This window comes from Thunnus thynnus, chromosome 20 (genome assembly GCF_963924715.1).
Source record: "Thunnus thynnus chromosome 20, fThuThy2.1, whole genome shotgun sequence".
Lineage (NCBI taxonomy): Eukaryota > Metazoa > Chordata > Actinopteri > Scombriformes > Scombridae > Thunnus > Thunnus thynnus.
Window position 1 is genome coordinate 7608216 of NC_089536.1, and position 16807 is coordinate 7625022.

General features: G+C 42.0%; 1 protein-coding gene across 1 annotated transcript in view; it reads left to right on the forward strand.

Annotated features, from left to right (window-relative positions):
* The window catches only part of LOC137171578 (neurabin-2-like), a 24511-nt gene continuing 7704 nt past the window's right edge, over window positions 1–16807 (forward strand). The window contains exons 1-5 of the mRNA XM_067575587.1: window positions 1–198; window positions 459–1930; window positions 13538–13670; window positions 15843–15963; window positions 16289–16393. Of these exons, the coding sequence (XP_067431688.1) occupies window positions 572–1930; window positions 13538–13670; window positions 15843–15963; window positions 16289–16393 (1718 nt within the window). The 5' untranslated portion in view covers window positions 1–198; window positions 459–571. The remainder of the gene's footprint in view (window positions 199–458; window positions 1931–13537; window positions 13671–15842; window positions 15964–16288; window positions 16394–16807) is intronic.

Consider the following 16807-nt stretch of genomic DNA (forward strand, 5'->3'; position numbering starts at 1 on the left):
ATGGTTGAAACTCCTCTCAAGACTGTATGCAGTAATGGCCCATAGTACTACACTATAGGCAGAGATTGACGGGCACTATGACCCAGCGGCTGCCTCCTCCATGCAGCAGCACTCTGCCGCTACGAGAGGAGGACCAGAAATCTGCAGCTCACAGAATGAAGAGATCAAAATGATGCTGCCTGTAAAAAGGGATTAAACGTAAGCAATCTGTCGTCAGCTGCGGTAAATCCGCGGCTCATTACTGTTCTACTTTTCTGTGCAAATATTATTATTATTATTTTTTCACTGCTAATGCAATTATCCATGAGGGTTAGGTTTGCATTGTTGTAACTGCAAGCGAGCTAATGACAGATGCATCGTGCTCACTTTCTCCGTTGCATTGGACGAGAATTGCAGCGGATGCAAGCAGGCCTATAATACGATCTGTTGTTTTTGTTTCTCCCCATCTGCCGGTCTAGTCTGGGCGCCACCTCGCTAGAATCGGCTGCTGGTGGATAATACAGATTTGCCAGCGGGAGTTGAGAAAGGAGACATGCCGTCGCTGAGCATCCGTTGCGACGCTTGACTGACCATGATGAAGACCGAATCCACATCCAAGAGCACCGGCTCTGGCTCCACGCTCAGGAGCCCATCCCCGCACAGAAACGCGTACGAGGCGGGGATGCAGGCCCTGAAACCCGTCAAAGACAATTCTGCAAACGGGGACATGCAGGAGGGCCCCCGAGGGCGCAGGTACGGCTCCAACGTGCATCGTATTAAAAACATGTTTCAGCAGATGCAGACCACATCCCCAGCCGATGCAGAGGGAGAGGAAGGCGCCAGGAACAACGACAAAACGGTGCGCCTCTCCCTCCCCAGAGCCGGGAGCCTGAACGAGAACGTGGACCACAGCGCGCTGCTGAAGCTCGGATCCACCGTGTCCGAGCGCGTCAGCAAGTTCGACACCAAACCGGAGAACGGGCACCAGCGGGCCTCATCACCCAGCTACTCCAAGCTGCAGGAGACCCGCCGCATCTTCGAGCAGCAGCAGGAGAGACAGCAGCAGGAGAAGCTGGCCACCACCAGAGTCCTGCTGAAGACAGACAAGGCCTCAGGCTTTCAGGATGGCAGGTTGGATGTGGTGGCTCGTTTCAATGGCAGCACAGAGTCCCTTGACAGCCTGGACACCAGTGAGGCAGTGTCCCCAACAGTCAGCCAGCTCAGTGCTGTGTTTGAACGGGCAGCCGAGCTCCGGAACAACCTCCACCGTCTCTCTTCTACACCACCGCTCCCCTCCAGGGGGGTCAGCACCAAGGTGGGTGTGTTGAACTCAAAAATAATCACAAAGAGGGTCAGTGCCTTTGCAGCAGGCAACCAGGAGGAAGAACTAGGCAATCTGAAGGACCAAGAGGGGCCTCCAAGGGGCCCCAGGGGGAGGGTGTCTCCCCCTTCTGAAAGCGTTAATGGGGGCCAAAGTGCTTCATATAGTGAATTTTCCAGTACTGTAGGAGAGCCAAACGAGCAGAGAGAAAAGACTGTTTCAGATGCAGGTGTTGAGGCCAAAGCTGAGGTCACATTTGAGGAACACTCTGGCGCCAAGCAGCCCAGCAGCAAAACACTGCAAGGTGATATCCACATCTCTGCGGAGAATGGACAAACTGCTGCTGAGAAGCAAAGCTCAAAGGGCGGCGAGATGAGGGACAGGGAGAGGGATGCAGAAGAAGAGGACGACAGGACGCTCAGAGACGACCAGTCGGGCCGCGACTCTGTGGATATCAGTACCTACAGCGCGGTCGGGGAGGACTTTGGAGGAAGCCAGGTGGATGAAGAGGAAGATGAGGGCGATGACCGCTACGAGCCCGAGTCCAGCTGTGTGGAGATTTCTGGGCTGCCTGCTGAAGAGGACCCGCCCCCTTCGAGGAAGATCCGCTTCAGCATGGAGCCCATCAAGGTGAGGAAATATGCACTGGAAAAAAAAATAACACATAGAATTAATATAAACAAGATATGCAAACATGAAGATGTTATCATTCAGACAAGACCCACAGTCTAATTAGGCTGAGGTGCAGATTTCCGAATTGTAATTTTGCCCCTATTGTGGTGTGTGTTTTGAATTTTTCTTCCATTCTGTGTGTTGAGAGGATGGTTGAACTTGACCTTAAAGCTTATCTGCTGCGGTACAGTGATAGCCAGCACCACTGTCAGCTGTTTTAATGAACTCACTCAGCTTTTACCGGTGTCAGAATGATGCTGACATTTTGATTTTACCCTGTTTCAACATGGGGCTTTGCACATTACTAACACCCTCCCTCCACAGTAGCCAGTTGCTAACGGATGGCCCTGCATTCCAACTGTGCAGCTGACATGGGCCCCAAAAGAGCCACTATGTAGATACTTATCTGAAATGCAGTGGAAGCTGCCTCTGTAAATAATTGCTGGTGGAAGAGGAACAGAAAGGGCCAGGATAATTAGACTGTTTTTTTTTTTTAGAGATGTGGATACTCTGCTGTGACCAATGAAAGGTCAGCGTACAGTGTAGGGGGAGCTGAGTGTTTTTGTGTGTTTGAGTATAGAGGAAGTGAGTAAAAAGACTGTGATCTCCTCTTGGGCCAGTCCGATGTGTGTGAGACAGAGAGAGAGAGAGAGAGGAGATATGAGGAGGAGGAGGTAGTGTTGATTCTTAGTGTCTGGGGGTGGTGTAATGATCCGAAGAAGAGCATCAGATCCTCTCCAGCTCAGTCTCGCTGCTCTGCTCTGCCTTTAGGTCTGTCTCCGCCAGCTGAAGTGGGCCCTGACATTGTGCATCACACACATTCCCTCACGCAGAAAGCCATTTCAGTGACTAAGGGCTCCTGTCCTGTATTGTGACCAGTCAAGTCGAAAGTTGCTTGTGCTCTCTCCCCATCATTGCACATTGTCCAGTTGTGCATATTCACTAGAGCCTGAGCCTGAGAGTTTTTTTAAAAAAAACAAACAGATAATGACAAATAGGCTGATTTCTCCTTTTTTCAACAACATAAAGAAAATACTAAAATTTGGCTATAAAAGAGTATCAACTGACGCAAAATGATTTAGAGCTGAACAGGGAATTTCAAAGGAATAGTTCGATACTTTGAGAAATATACATATTTGCTTTCTTGCTGAAAGTTAGACGAGATTGATGCCCCTCTCATGTCTTTATGGTAAATAGGAAGCTACAGCCAGAAGTTGGTTAGCTTAGCTTAGCACAAAGACTGGAAACAGGAGGAAACAGCTAGCCTGGCTCCATCCAAAGGAAAACTAAATCAGAAAACCAGCTCCTCTAAAGCTCTAAGCCTATTTCAAAAAATGTCAAACTATTCCTTTAATATCTAACTAGCCTATCTAAGATGATGGTATGTATGTTTACATGTGGATCCTGAAAACATATTTTATCAGCTTTCTTACTGTGAGTGACGTCCTACATTTAAACATGATTTTCTGCCGATGTTCGAACTGTTTCGGTTATTTCACATCAGAGATTTCTGTGTTTCTCTCTGCTTGTACGGTTTGAAGAGACTGAGGCTCACTTGTTAAAAATGTGATGTCACGTAATTCTTTGCACAAATCGGGATTAAGCAACATTCAAATCAGAATCTGATGACAGCTGATGGGTTGTCAGTCTGGGTCGTCACTGTCAGTCAAATCCGATCAGTCCACATCTATAGTCTCCTGATGAAGCAGCTTACCAGAGTTTGAGTGTGAAATTCTTAATATCTTTAAACTTTGATTACTGTTTATTTATGTTGCTCTGCGTCATAGAGAAGCAAAAAAATCTACAATCTAACATTTGTGACTAAACAACCAAACTGAATTTTATTATTTGTCATTAAGTTACAATTTAATCACATGTTTGATACTTTAACAGCTGATTGTAAATGAAGTGGTTTAATTCTGATGGCCGCACTGAAATATGTGGTGTCACATTTTCGCAGCAGAGCCCCATCCACCTCAAACTAGAGAGAAACCCACAGGCAAAATAAATACAGTATAGCTAATGTGAAACCAATTGTGTTCTAATTTCGGCATATGATAGTGTGTTTATGAGGGTCCCCGTCGCTCATATGCACTATTTTTGTGATTGGCAGTTGATGGTGGAAAAAGACGCAAACAGTGCAGGTTACGAAATATTCATAGCTTTGCAAATGTTTCTATGAGGAAGGAAGTGCATTCAACACGCGCCAAGGATGGACACCATGAGTTTTGTTGAGAAACGATGAAAGTACATGAAAACTCCTCAGGGTACTGTTAAATCTTAAATAATATCTGTAAATAAAAACAAACAAATGTTTTCAAGCTTGAATGAAGAAACATAAGAGTGAGAAATGCAGCCTTTAAAGCGTTTATGTACAGTAATTTCTATGAGCGTGTGTGCCAATTATATGCAAATACTCTTATATCTGTGATAAGCCAATACTAGGCTTTAATATCCACCCAATGTTTGGATCATACAGACTGTGTCCGCCATGCTGAAAATCCCATCAATCCCATATAAATCATGTCTGAGCTCAGTATGCCATTGTAATGCAGGAAGAAAAAGGAAGAAAAAAACAAACAAAACAGACTTCTATCACATTATTTTATCCTCAGGAGATCAAAGATGGCTACCCGGAGGAAGCATTATGTATGGTGTGATAAAGAAGTCGTAACTCATAGGCTTTGATGAAAAGCAAAATTTGGTTGTGACCCTGCAGCCATCATCGGAGAATAACCTCCTACTGAGTCCTTTCACACTGTATCAGTGTGGCCTTTGTTATGGAGATTGATGCAGGGGTGGATGAGAGTAAAGGGGGGGGGGGGGGGGGGGGGTGTAGTGAGGTCAAATGGGAGGGGCATTATTATGCAGCTCAAATGTCATGCGACTGTATAACTGCCAGCTCTTAAGTCACAGTGTCAGTTGGTTTCTCTCCCAAACAGGAAGTGCCCATTTTTAGTGCATATTTCCCCTCTGTGCAACAATTCAGCTTTTGGCCACAATTAAGTCTTGTTGTGGTGATGGCGGTTGGACGTCTGGGCGCATGTCTTTCTTTGTCCCCCGATTTTACACCGAACACTTCTCACTGTCTGTCTGTCTAGCTGTCTCCGTCCTCCTCGAACTGGCAAAAATAGCATTTCTGCTTCGGGTAGAGTTCACACTAGACCCTTTGTTTGCTCCTCCTGACACTTTTTCTCTCGCTCCTTCTTTTTTTCCCTTTCGCTCTTTGTCACCAGTCTCCTACTGTTAGTAAAAATAGCAGCATTGTTATCGTCACAGACTTGCCTTGCTTTTCAGGGCCACCTCCTCGCCGAACACAGGAAGCGGCCTCTCATGTCTTAATTATTCGTTGAGCTTGTTTGTTTTGGCTTCACGTTATATCAGTTCAGTATCAGTATACTACTGCGTTTCATGATGTAGTCATGCCATGATTTTTAATTATTTATCCTTTTGTCGGAGGAGAGCTTTTTTTTTAAAAAAAGCGTAAGATAATCTCCATTTGATTTGTGCTGTGTTCCCCCCAAACTAGAAATAATCAGATTTATTTTTCATGCACCAGAATCACCTTGCTCACTCATCACCTTGCCTACTCTAATACTTTTTACCCCCCCCCATCACCACCGTCACACACACACACACACACACTTTCTTGTGGGTTTCTGCTACCTACGCAACTCTGAACAGCAGTCCTGCCAGCCTGCTCAAAGAACACCTATGATTTTCTTTCACACTGTGTCATTAACACAAACAATGACTGTTCTCATACAGTAATAATCTGAAGGTGTTGAATTTTGACAAAAACAGACAGAGGAATATCATTTTTTTTAAGGTTACTGTCACAAACTGCAACATAGAGAACATTAATGGCCAAAATGCAACCATCGGTTTGTGTTATAGCTCGGGTCAGCCATCGAGGAAGTACCCAGGGAGAGGTAATGCATCACCATATGTCAAGGTATCCTCAAACTGTCTATTACTTAGACTCAGCGGTCCTGCAGTATTTCATACAGTGCATTACTCACAGTGAGGAGGGGTGGGAGACCAGACAGATTATCAGCAAGGTCACACTGCCCCACTTCTCAGTCCTGCAGTGGTGGTGGTGGGTTGCACGCATTTGCATGATGTGCCTGCAGTTACAGTTACTGCAACAAGCCGTGTTATGAAATGTCTCGGTCATGATGTCTGAGAGCGGTTTTGTCTCGTCTGCCATAATCATGTCAGGCTTGGGGAAAAAACAAAACAATAGATGCTGGTTACAGTGATCTGTGAGGCTGCACCTGTATGGAGCGGTGAAGGTTTTCATCTTCAGTTTTACAGCTTGTCTAGTTCTGATAATACTGTATGGATCCCCAGGGATGAGAAATTAAAGGATAAGGATGATGCTATTCTGTATTTTTCGTATTGTCAATACCAAGACTAAAACCAGCAATGTGTTAGTCCGGCTCTCAAGACTATCCTGTGTGTGGCGCTACAAGCCTCAAGCTGATTTGTTCCAACTTAAGACTCAAATCCTTTAAAAACAGGTTACAAATACATACTTTCATCTTTAAAAAAATGTATAATTTCCTTTAACAGCTGGGCCATGTAGATTTAAACAAACATTACTCAAATTTGAGTAAACATGCATTTGTCGGGACTACTTTCAGATGCAAAACTATACAAATAATTAACTACAGTCGCCATTCATGGCAATGAGGGAAGATGTCACCCAGTGCAACAGTGTTTTTAATAGTTTTGGGACTTTCGGTTTTGGTATTTTCATGGGATTTGTTTACAGTAACAAAAATATTGAATATGCTTACAAAAAAAGCCAGAGAGGAAGGTATAGATATAATAACTATACAAAATAACTAAAAAACTATATATATTGTAATAATATAGACCTGTATATACGTCAACGTGCTTATGTGCAAAGCAATTTAACATGTATATACATATAAAAAAATTAAATACATAGAAAATGTATAAAATGCCTCCTCCAATTCACAATCCTACCTTGTGAATTGGAGGAGTCATAGTAAATATAGTAAATTATAAAATACAATGACTACAATGTAAAAAAGATAATATGAATAACAATATATATACACTTTACAGTGATATACAATAAACATATAAAACATCATATAGTTATATAGTTGCTGTATCATTCCACATATTATAGCGTTATTCAGTCCTCTGTGGCTGACCTTATTATGCTGCCGTGTCTCTCCCCAGGGTCAGTGCTAAGCCTAAACATGACTGCTGACCAAAGACTGGCCTGCCAAAATAGACAGGCTCTGGTGCCATGCAACCGTTACTATGACAAACCCATCATATCCATTTTATTGGCTGGGGTAGAGTGGTCCAACGTGATGGCAGCCAGGGCCACATCCTTATTTTCTGCCTGCGTGTTGCACATCTGGGATCTGGATTAACCCCCAATTTTAGGAGGATTTAGAAGCAATTACCTGCCACTTCGGCTCTGGACATTTGTAACCTGTGGTGGTTGGGAAAGTAATTAACGGTGGTGTTTTTGAGCTGTTGAAGAGGAAAAGTGCAATCATTATGGCTTCTTTGGGTCTACGAATGTGTTATGACAGTGTGATTAAGCATCACCCATACATTCTGGCTCTAACAGGCTATATCATATAATAGTGGATTATAATTGCAGCATGCTAAGGGCAGTGAGACTCCCTAAGATTGTAGGAGCAGCTGTTTCTTATGCATGTTAATCACCTTAATTCACTTCAGAATTCACAATCAAGGTAAAAACAAGGCAGCAACCTCCGGGGCTGCAAAATGAAGCCAACGCCGAAGTGCCAAAAACTGCAGTTCCTCAAATGGCAACTTGAAGCTGGCTCCAAAAAGCGAGTCAATCCCCATAGACCCCCATGTTAGAATGCCCAACTTTACAGCAGAAATAATACAATAATGTTTACAGCCTGGTAGAAAAAACGGTTTTGGTCTCTATAGCTAATTTCCCTGTTCATGACAACTGTACAGGGGGGGAATTTTTATATAACTCACCTGTTTAAATTTGATGAAGGCTTAAAGTTATGCATAATTAAGGGCATGGCTGCTTTGAGTGACAGATGGGTGCTGTCACAAATGTTGGTTAGGTAACATAACCATAGCGTAACCCCAGATTCACAGAGTATTGATGTAGCTGTAGCGAGCCGTAGCCGTCGCTATTTCAGTGTGTTTTCAGTTCATGAAGGTTAATTCTAAGATTTTGGTCGCCTAAAAAGTCTTGCTCAGCGTTTGGTTGTACTAAAAGACCCTCTAGGGGGTCAGATGCTCAGTTTTTTCTGTAAGTATATTTTGTTTTAACGGTTTTAAACCTGTTTTTCGCTAGCATTAGCATTATCACAGTGAACCATAGACTGTAAATGCACGGTGCTAACTAAGTTAGCAGCTGGCAGCTAGCAGCTAGCATTAGGGTCAGCTCCACCCTCTTGTCCAAATATGGTCACTTTTGGCTCCAAAAATTCAAGATGGCGACTGCAAAATGCAAACTTGAGTCTTCAAAACGGGAGTCTGTCACTACTGGATTTCAGTCAGCCGTGGTTTTGAGTCTGGCATTGCCATCTTGGACACATAGGTATGGCAACACCACTTTGACAAATCACTTGTTGTCACCACAGGATTTGAGTCTGTCAACTGTTGATTTTACATGTATTTTTCACAGAATAAGAATTATTACATAAAAGGTTTGGTTCATATTCAAATTCTTTGGCAAAATGCAAAACTGTACTCATTCACTAATGTACTTGAATATCTTTGTCTGAGCTCCCCCCCATATATTGATATAAAAAAACAAACATGCACACACACAGTGTGATGTGATCTTTTGAATTGTAATGGAGATGGTTACTGAGTTAATTACTCTGTTCCTACATGAACCAAACATTTTTATATAATAACTCATATTCTGTGAAAAATGTGCATAAAATCCACGGTTGACACTCTGATCGTGTAGTGACAACATGTGGTTTGTCCAAGTGGTGTTGCCATACCTGGCTGTCCAAGATGGCGGATCCGCACGTGCACGCACGATTCAAATCCACGGTTGACTCAAATCCTGTAGTGGCAGAGTCCAGCGGGTGATGTCATGGTTACTACTATTAATTATTAACAGTCTATGGGTAAAAACAGAGAATAACAGTGCAGCTGGAAGAAGCTGACGTGCCAGAAAAATGTTGGAACAACAGCAAGAATTATGTGAATAATGAAAACGATGGAAAGTTGGGTGCTACAGAATGTGGAGAGACAGAGTGGAAACTGTTGTGAAAAAACCAGTGGCACCACCCCCACACACATCCTATTGGCTGGATCCAAAATTAGATCTGTTTTTGGAGAGTCAAGAGGGAAAGAAACACAGCAGTTGACATGCTGCTGTGGGCTGTGGGGGGTGGGGGTGGGTGTATTGACTCCCTAGTTAAAACCACCACAGCTTTAGTCCATCACATCCTAGCTAGGGGGCCATCAAGATGGAACCACACTGTAGGAGAGCTGAAGCCTTGAGACCAGCTCTATCATTTAGCCATCTCTCTGTCACGACAACTGCATTGTAAAATGGTAGTTGTCACTTACTGGCTTTTTTAAATACCTTTTACAGTCCCAAGTGGGTGCTCTTTATAGACACAAACACAATCTGTTAGCTGGTGAGTGGCTCTAGCTAGCTGCCCACAGAGCTTTTGTAGGACATCCCAGGCAGCTAGTAGCAGAGGGAGGGAGGAAGGGAGTTTCCTGGCCATCTGTTAGCTCCTCTGACCTACTATCTGCCACAACTGGAACAGCGTCCTTCTCCAGCCCTGCCCACCCCCACCGCCCTGCCTTTAATCCCAATGTTTGTCTTCCAAAGATAGCCACCTCACTGTTCAAGGAGTTCATCTACTACTCTGCATACTTAGGTCAGGTTGGGGTGAGAGGTTGCATCATGCGGGATCCCATTAGTGTGTCTGCCCTGCGTGGAATTATATCACAGAAGAAGGGAGAAAATCTTCTTTGGAAAGTGAAAGTGTTAATTCTACTGTATGTCATACATGATTGTAGCCTGGTCTGCATCATGGCACCGCTCCTGAAACTTGCCCCAGGGCTGCGGGTCACGACACACATCCGACCACGGCTGTGTTTTTCCAGTGCCACGTTAAACGCTGCTGAACCTCGTTTTGATTGTCTTCGGTGTTGTGGGCGTAAAAATGAGGGCACCACAAGCTACCAGCTGTGGCCTCTTGATCTTTAAACTCAAGGAGTGGAGCGGCGCCACGTGAGAGCGTCACACTGGGCATGCAGGCTTGTAATGCACTGTTGTTGTTTTATGCTCTGTTACTTATGATACAAACAGTGTATTTTGTGTGTCTGTAATCCACATTCTGCTAATCCCTCTAAATACAAAGGTAACCTAAATCAAAAGCCATTAGACTTCAGTGCTGATGTCAACTGAAACTGCAGTTCGAATAATGGTTATTTTCATTCATTAATCTTTTGATTACTTTTTCAATGAATCATTTAGTCTATAAAATATCAAAAAATATGGTAAAATGCCTATCATAATTTACCAGAGCCTGCATTAAAGTTCTCAAATTGCTCACGAACAGTTGAAAACCCTAAAGATATTCAATTTACTGTTATATGAAACAGAAAAGGTGCAACAGTTACTCACATTTGAGGGGCTGGAGTGTAAATGTAACTGCTTGGCAATTTTGCCTGATAAATTATTTAATAATTGACTGATATCAACATCAGTTATAGGAATAGTTAATAGTAACATTTTGGCAAATATGCTCATTACCACTCTCAAATCCTTGCAGTAAATGTAAAGCTACAGCCAGCAGCTGGTTAGTTTAGCTTAGCTTAGCATAAAGACCAGAAATAGGGGGGGAGCAGCTAGCACTGGCTCTCTCTGGAGGTAGTAACATCCACCCACCAGCAACTTTATAGCTCACTAATTAATAAATTACATCTTGTTTGTTTAATCTATATAAAAAACTAAGTGTAAAAATGTCACATGGTGGTTTTATGGGTGGTTATATATGCCTAGACTATTTCTTGGACAGGCACAGTGACCGGAAGTGTGACAGGAAGTTATTGTGTGAATTATTAGTGAGCTTTAGCGGTAGGAAGATTTTGTTACCTTTGGACAGAGCCATATTTTCCAAAGTGTCAAAATAAGTACTTAAATTTTATGTCTGCGAATTGATTAATCATTTCAGCACCAAATATTAAAGTTACATGATTTTCAGTAAATTCCTCATCAGAATCAGAAACTGGTTTATTGCCAAGTAGGTTTGCACGTACAAGGAATTTGCCTTGATGTTGATAATATTCATTGTAAAGAAATTCACTTATAAAAATGGCATCATTAACAGAATAGTTTGACCCGAGCTAAACTCGAAAGCAGCATGTAATTTTTACGCTAGAGATTGAGGAAAAAAAATCCGACCACATCATCACTTGTGTGAACAGACAGTGATTTGGCTCACGGCCATAGCATTGTAAACCCTATTCCTATGGGTGAGGAAGGCTTAAAAGTAGGCGCAGAGGCTTGTACAGTGTTCAATGATGCATGAAAATACAATAATACTGAATAAATCTCAGAGAGGAGGGGCTGGTTACATTTCAAAGGCACTGTCAAAACTGACAAGCTCTTTACTGTGGGGTTGCCAGGGAGACGGGGCCTATATGACTGCAGGGTAGCACTGAAGCTACGAGATGCTACTTTGTAACGCAGATGGACGCGCTAAACGTCCGAGAAAGAGTGCGAGAGATGCACGGAATAAAGTAAAGAAAGACTCAAGAAAAAAGGTGTTCAAATGTTGCAGCAGTGAGAGGGAAAAAAAGGGATTATTAAGTAAGTATAGAAGTACAGAAATTCAATCAAATAAATCAAAGAATGTGTAAGAGGAGAGTGTCCAGCGCTGAATTAGTGTGGCTACTTGAGCATGCAAGGTGGTGCATGCATAATCATCTTGGAAGACTGAAAGTGAGGCTTTTAAAGACTCCGCTTACTCTCTCTCCCTCTGTGTGTGTGTGTGTGTTTGAGTGTGTGTGTATGTGTGTGTGTGTGTGTGTGTGTGTGTGTGTGTGTGTGAGGCTTGTGAGCAGCAGCTGCAGAAGGCCTCCATTAGCATGCTGGAGGTGGTTATGTAAACTGTCATGCTGTTAGACCAGAGTGAATGTGGGAAGTCGGGCCCTGAAACAGAGGCCTCTGTCTTCATGAGAGCAACTTTAGTGGTTCTGATTAATTCTCCCCAGTGTGTTTGATACAAATTACCGCTGTGAAACGATACAGATCGAGGAAATGCTGCGGCTGTCTCATTTGAAACGGTCAATAAATTTGAATTGCATTATGTCTGCATTACAGTGCTGGTCAGTAATGATCAAACCATGTATCCGGCTTGTCTGTCTCAGCTGTTTACATCGCCAACGCTCTGAGAGTTTGCAAACATATTTGATAGAAATTTGAAGTCAGTTCAGAAACTTCTTCACTGAACACATCATATCCATTTTCCATTTATATTAGCAAAAGCAGAGGGCTATTTCAAGATTTAAATGAACACTCTATACTGGATTTAAAATATATAACAATTCATGCACATGATCTAAAAAAAACACTGCAGTGTAGTTTGCTGTGGATGTGCATTTATTCACTTGTTGTTAAGTCACAATCCACAACCTTTCCTTGAAAACAAATCTGCATTTTTGCAGCGATGTGATTCAACATTTACTATGTGTCCCCCAGTGTGCAGAGGAAGTGATATGTTTTCTGTTTTCAGTTGCAGTTACTATATTTGGACTAAATGCGGGAAGAACTGGGTTGTAGGAAGGAGCGCTGATAGCCTCTGTGACTGCAGAGACAAGAGAGGGTCACCCGAGAAACTGAAACCTCACCAGAGGAAAATCCAAGGAGAGACATGTTACTGCTTGGGAAGAGCAGTGCAAAAACACAACAGACAGGACCAGTTATCCCTCAAGATAGTACTCATTTCAAGAAGTAGTTTGCTTTCTTGCAGAGAGTTTGATGAGAAAATTGGTAGCACTCTCATTTCTTTCAGTTAAATATGAAGCTACAGCAAGGATACGGTTAGCTTAGCTTATCATAAAGATTGGAGGCAGGGGGAAACAGCTATCCTCGCTCTTTAAACATGTAAAACCACAAATTATCATAGGTTTTTGAAGTGAATAACCAAACATGATGTAACATGTTAATTATTGAGATTTAGAGGTGCTGGTAGGTGGATTTTTTACCTTTTGGACAGAGCCAGGCTAGCTGTTTCCCTCTGTTTGCAGTCGCTAAGCTAAGCTAAGCTCAGCTAAGCTAACTGTCTACTGACTGTAGCTTCATATATACTGTAACTGAACAAATATGAGAGTATTATCAGTCCTCTCATCTAACTTCTAGCAAGAGAGCAAATGAGCTTATTTCCTCAGAATGTGCCTTTCTTAGGGAAATTCCTGAAACTATGCACCATCACAAATATTGTGAAAAGAAAATTCCCATCACCTCCCACGGTCTTGAACACAGAGGTTTAAGTAATTGTGATACTCAGCCTAATGTAGCGTGTCTATTTCCTCCTGCAGGTGTTTGCCACCTATCCCAACGAGGACTATGACAGGCGTAATGAAGACGTGGATCCCATGGCAGCATCTGCTGAGTACGAGCTGGAGAAGAGGGTGGAGAGGCTGGACCTGTTCCCCGTGGAGCTGGAGAAAGGTCCTGAACATTATAAAGTTACCTAAAAAGCCCGCTTTCTATTCCCAGTGCTCATCTGTATTCAGTCAAATCCTATGTGTACAAAGCTACTTACAAAAAGACTTGGGTCTGCTCATACAGTACAAATATTTCTAAGCATTTGGGTTGTTTGCACAATATTGGGAATCTGAATATAAGAAATTTGACAGGCTGTCGCTGTATTTGAAAATGAATTTTTGTATATGTGATTAACCTCCCACAGGACAGTTTGATTCTTCCTTTCGGTCTCTATTTGAAGCCAAATGAAACAACTTTTTGTTATTACTTATGTAAAAAGGCCCACAATGTTCACCAGCTGCCTTCTGTCAACCCTCCTGTCTCCCACAAGGCACACAAGTGCAAGTTTTACCTTCCATCTCTCCTCAGTGAGCCATACTTCCAACATCTCTTCAACATTATGGTGCATTAATATATTTATAGAAGACTATATTTAGACTTGTGTACAGGGCAGGTTACACAGGATGCCATATGTGACCATGTTGTGTATAAATGATGTGCAGCTGTGTATTCTGTCCACATTCATCACATCTGGACAAAACAGAAGTTCCAGTTATTGGTGAAAAAGAGAAATGGTGTGCACAAATTATCAGAGCATTACACCTCAGGCAGGAAATCAGGGTGTTATCATTGACTCTGATCTAACTGTCAAGTCACATACAAAGAATTTAATTAGAACAGTGTTCTGTTCTTTCAATAATGTGCAATGATCAGACCTTTTCTTTTTCCTCAAGACACAAAGAAGCTTGTTCATCCTTTTTTTTTTTTTTTTTACAAGCACGCTCAACTATTATAATACGTTGCTCTCAGGGATCCCCAATAGTTCCATAAATCAGTTACAGCTCATACATAATGCTGCTGTCGGTGTTAAAGGATACAAAGAAAAGAATTCACATCACTCCTGATCCTTGCATAGCCCCCAGTTAGGATTGATTTATGATCCTACTACTTATTTATAAATCTTTTCATGGCTGCTGTGGTTGTTGTGCTGCGATAATATGCTGCATGTCCCTGGTAGACCTCTCGGATCCACAGACTCGCTGCTGCTCACCGTACCAAAAGAAATCAGACAAAGCTTGAAGCTGCCCTCTGCAGCTTTGGACCCAAACTCTGGAACAGATTCTCCCGCTGGATCTGAGGACAGCAATGTCAAACTAAAAAACTCACCTCAACTTGTATTATTAATTTTTGATTTTTCTCTTTTTCTTTTTGAATTGTATAGATGTATGCAAGCAAGTTTAACTGTTTAAATTAACTGCTCTTTCTACTTGTTTATAGTTGTTTTCTCTTAATATAAAACACTTTAAGCTGCAGTTAATGTACAGGGCCTATATAAAGTTTATTAGGTCAATATATTAAAGATCAACCAATGCAGGATTGTTGAGGCTGATATTGATATTTGAGAGTTTAAAAAATCTGATGATGATTGGGCAATATTAATTTTCTTTACACAACCCATAATATATGTTCCCTTAAAGTTGTTTTTCAACAACTGCAATCAAAAATTGTACTGGGAAAGATGTTTTACAGTTGAAAAAAACTTGTGACTACTATCCGCTGGAGGAATTATAGAGTGATGACACTTTTTCAAAACATACAAAGACAAAACATACATTTCCATACTTGAATTTCTTGTTATTTATTGGCGGACATATATGCTAATACCGATATATCTGCATTGAGCTAATATTGGCCTAACTGATTTATCGATAGGGCTCTACTATACAGTATATATTTCATTGCATTTTCATATATATTTATATAGTTCTTTTAGATCAGTTGATTCATTTGTAAGTGGAGTAATACTGTAGATTTACCTAATTTGCTTTTCATTCGGGGTAATGGGACAGAGGCAAGTGCTGCAAATTCACTTCTCCACCCAAATTGATTCTCTTTCTCTCTCTCTGAAATTAGTTCACAGCAGCTTTTATTACCAAACATGTGAATCCCAAGGGCGATGACATAGATATGGTATCAAAGCCAAGTTTTCCACCCACAGAGAGTGATAACAATCTCTCAGTCCAAGAATTCCTATTATTGACTCACAATGACAACATAAGAAATCAAACAGACCAAAACCTTTTAAACTTGTAATATAAGGACAGTTTAGTAACAGCTGGGCCCAATCTCTTTCAGATGGCGATGGCCTGGGCATCAGTATCATCGGGATGGGTGCAGGAGCAGACATGGGTCTGGAGAAGCTGGGCATTTTTGTTAAGACGGTCACAGACGGAGGAGCAGCACATAGGGATGGCAGGTATGTTAACTTACTCACTTTGTATTATCCTGATTCCTCAATTAGTACACATTCTTAACAACTGAAATGCTCGCTTTAAACTTCCTGTCAAACTGAGAAACTCCTTAAGACTTTTCCTTTAAACTATGTGTTAGCTGGGTAGTTGTTGGTTTATTTCCAGGAGTGGATGCTTTATTGATGTAGCTTTTTTTATGTCTGACAACTGCAAATACTGCAGGTCTTGTTGCCAAGAATGTGGGCTTATGTATAAAGATGAAAGCCAAAGACTACAGCTGAGCTATTTCTGTAGATCCTAAACTTCCTCTCCCTAAACTGTCTCTTCCAGGATCCAGGTGAACGATCTGATTGTGGAGGTGGATGGGACCAGTTTGGTGGGAGTCACCCAGAGCTTTGCTGCCTCCGTACTCAGGAACACCTCAGGAACCGTCAAGTAAGAGTCACTCTGAATAGTCGTGATTTTACCACAATAACATTGACTTTTACATCAAGAAGCACAAATCATCCGAACACTAGTGTGGGTTTTATTAGCCTCACTAGAGTCATGGTTCTAGGGATATCATTATTGGACTGTGGGTCTGTTGATCCACCAGTTTCATCCAAATTGAACAAGACTGATTATTATGACACTTGCACTTATTATTATGACACATCCCAGAGGAAGGAGCCTTTTGAATGTGATGATTCCCTGACTTTTCCTCTTGTGCCACCATGAGGTTGACATTATTTTCTAGTAAAGTGTCTCAAAACTATTGGATGGATTGCCATGAAATTTGTTACAGATATCCATATTCCCCTCAAGATCAATTGCAACAGTTTTGGTAATCCCTTAAATTTTAATCTAGCA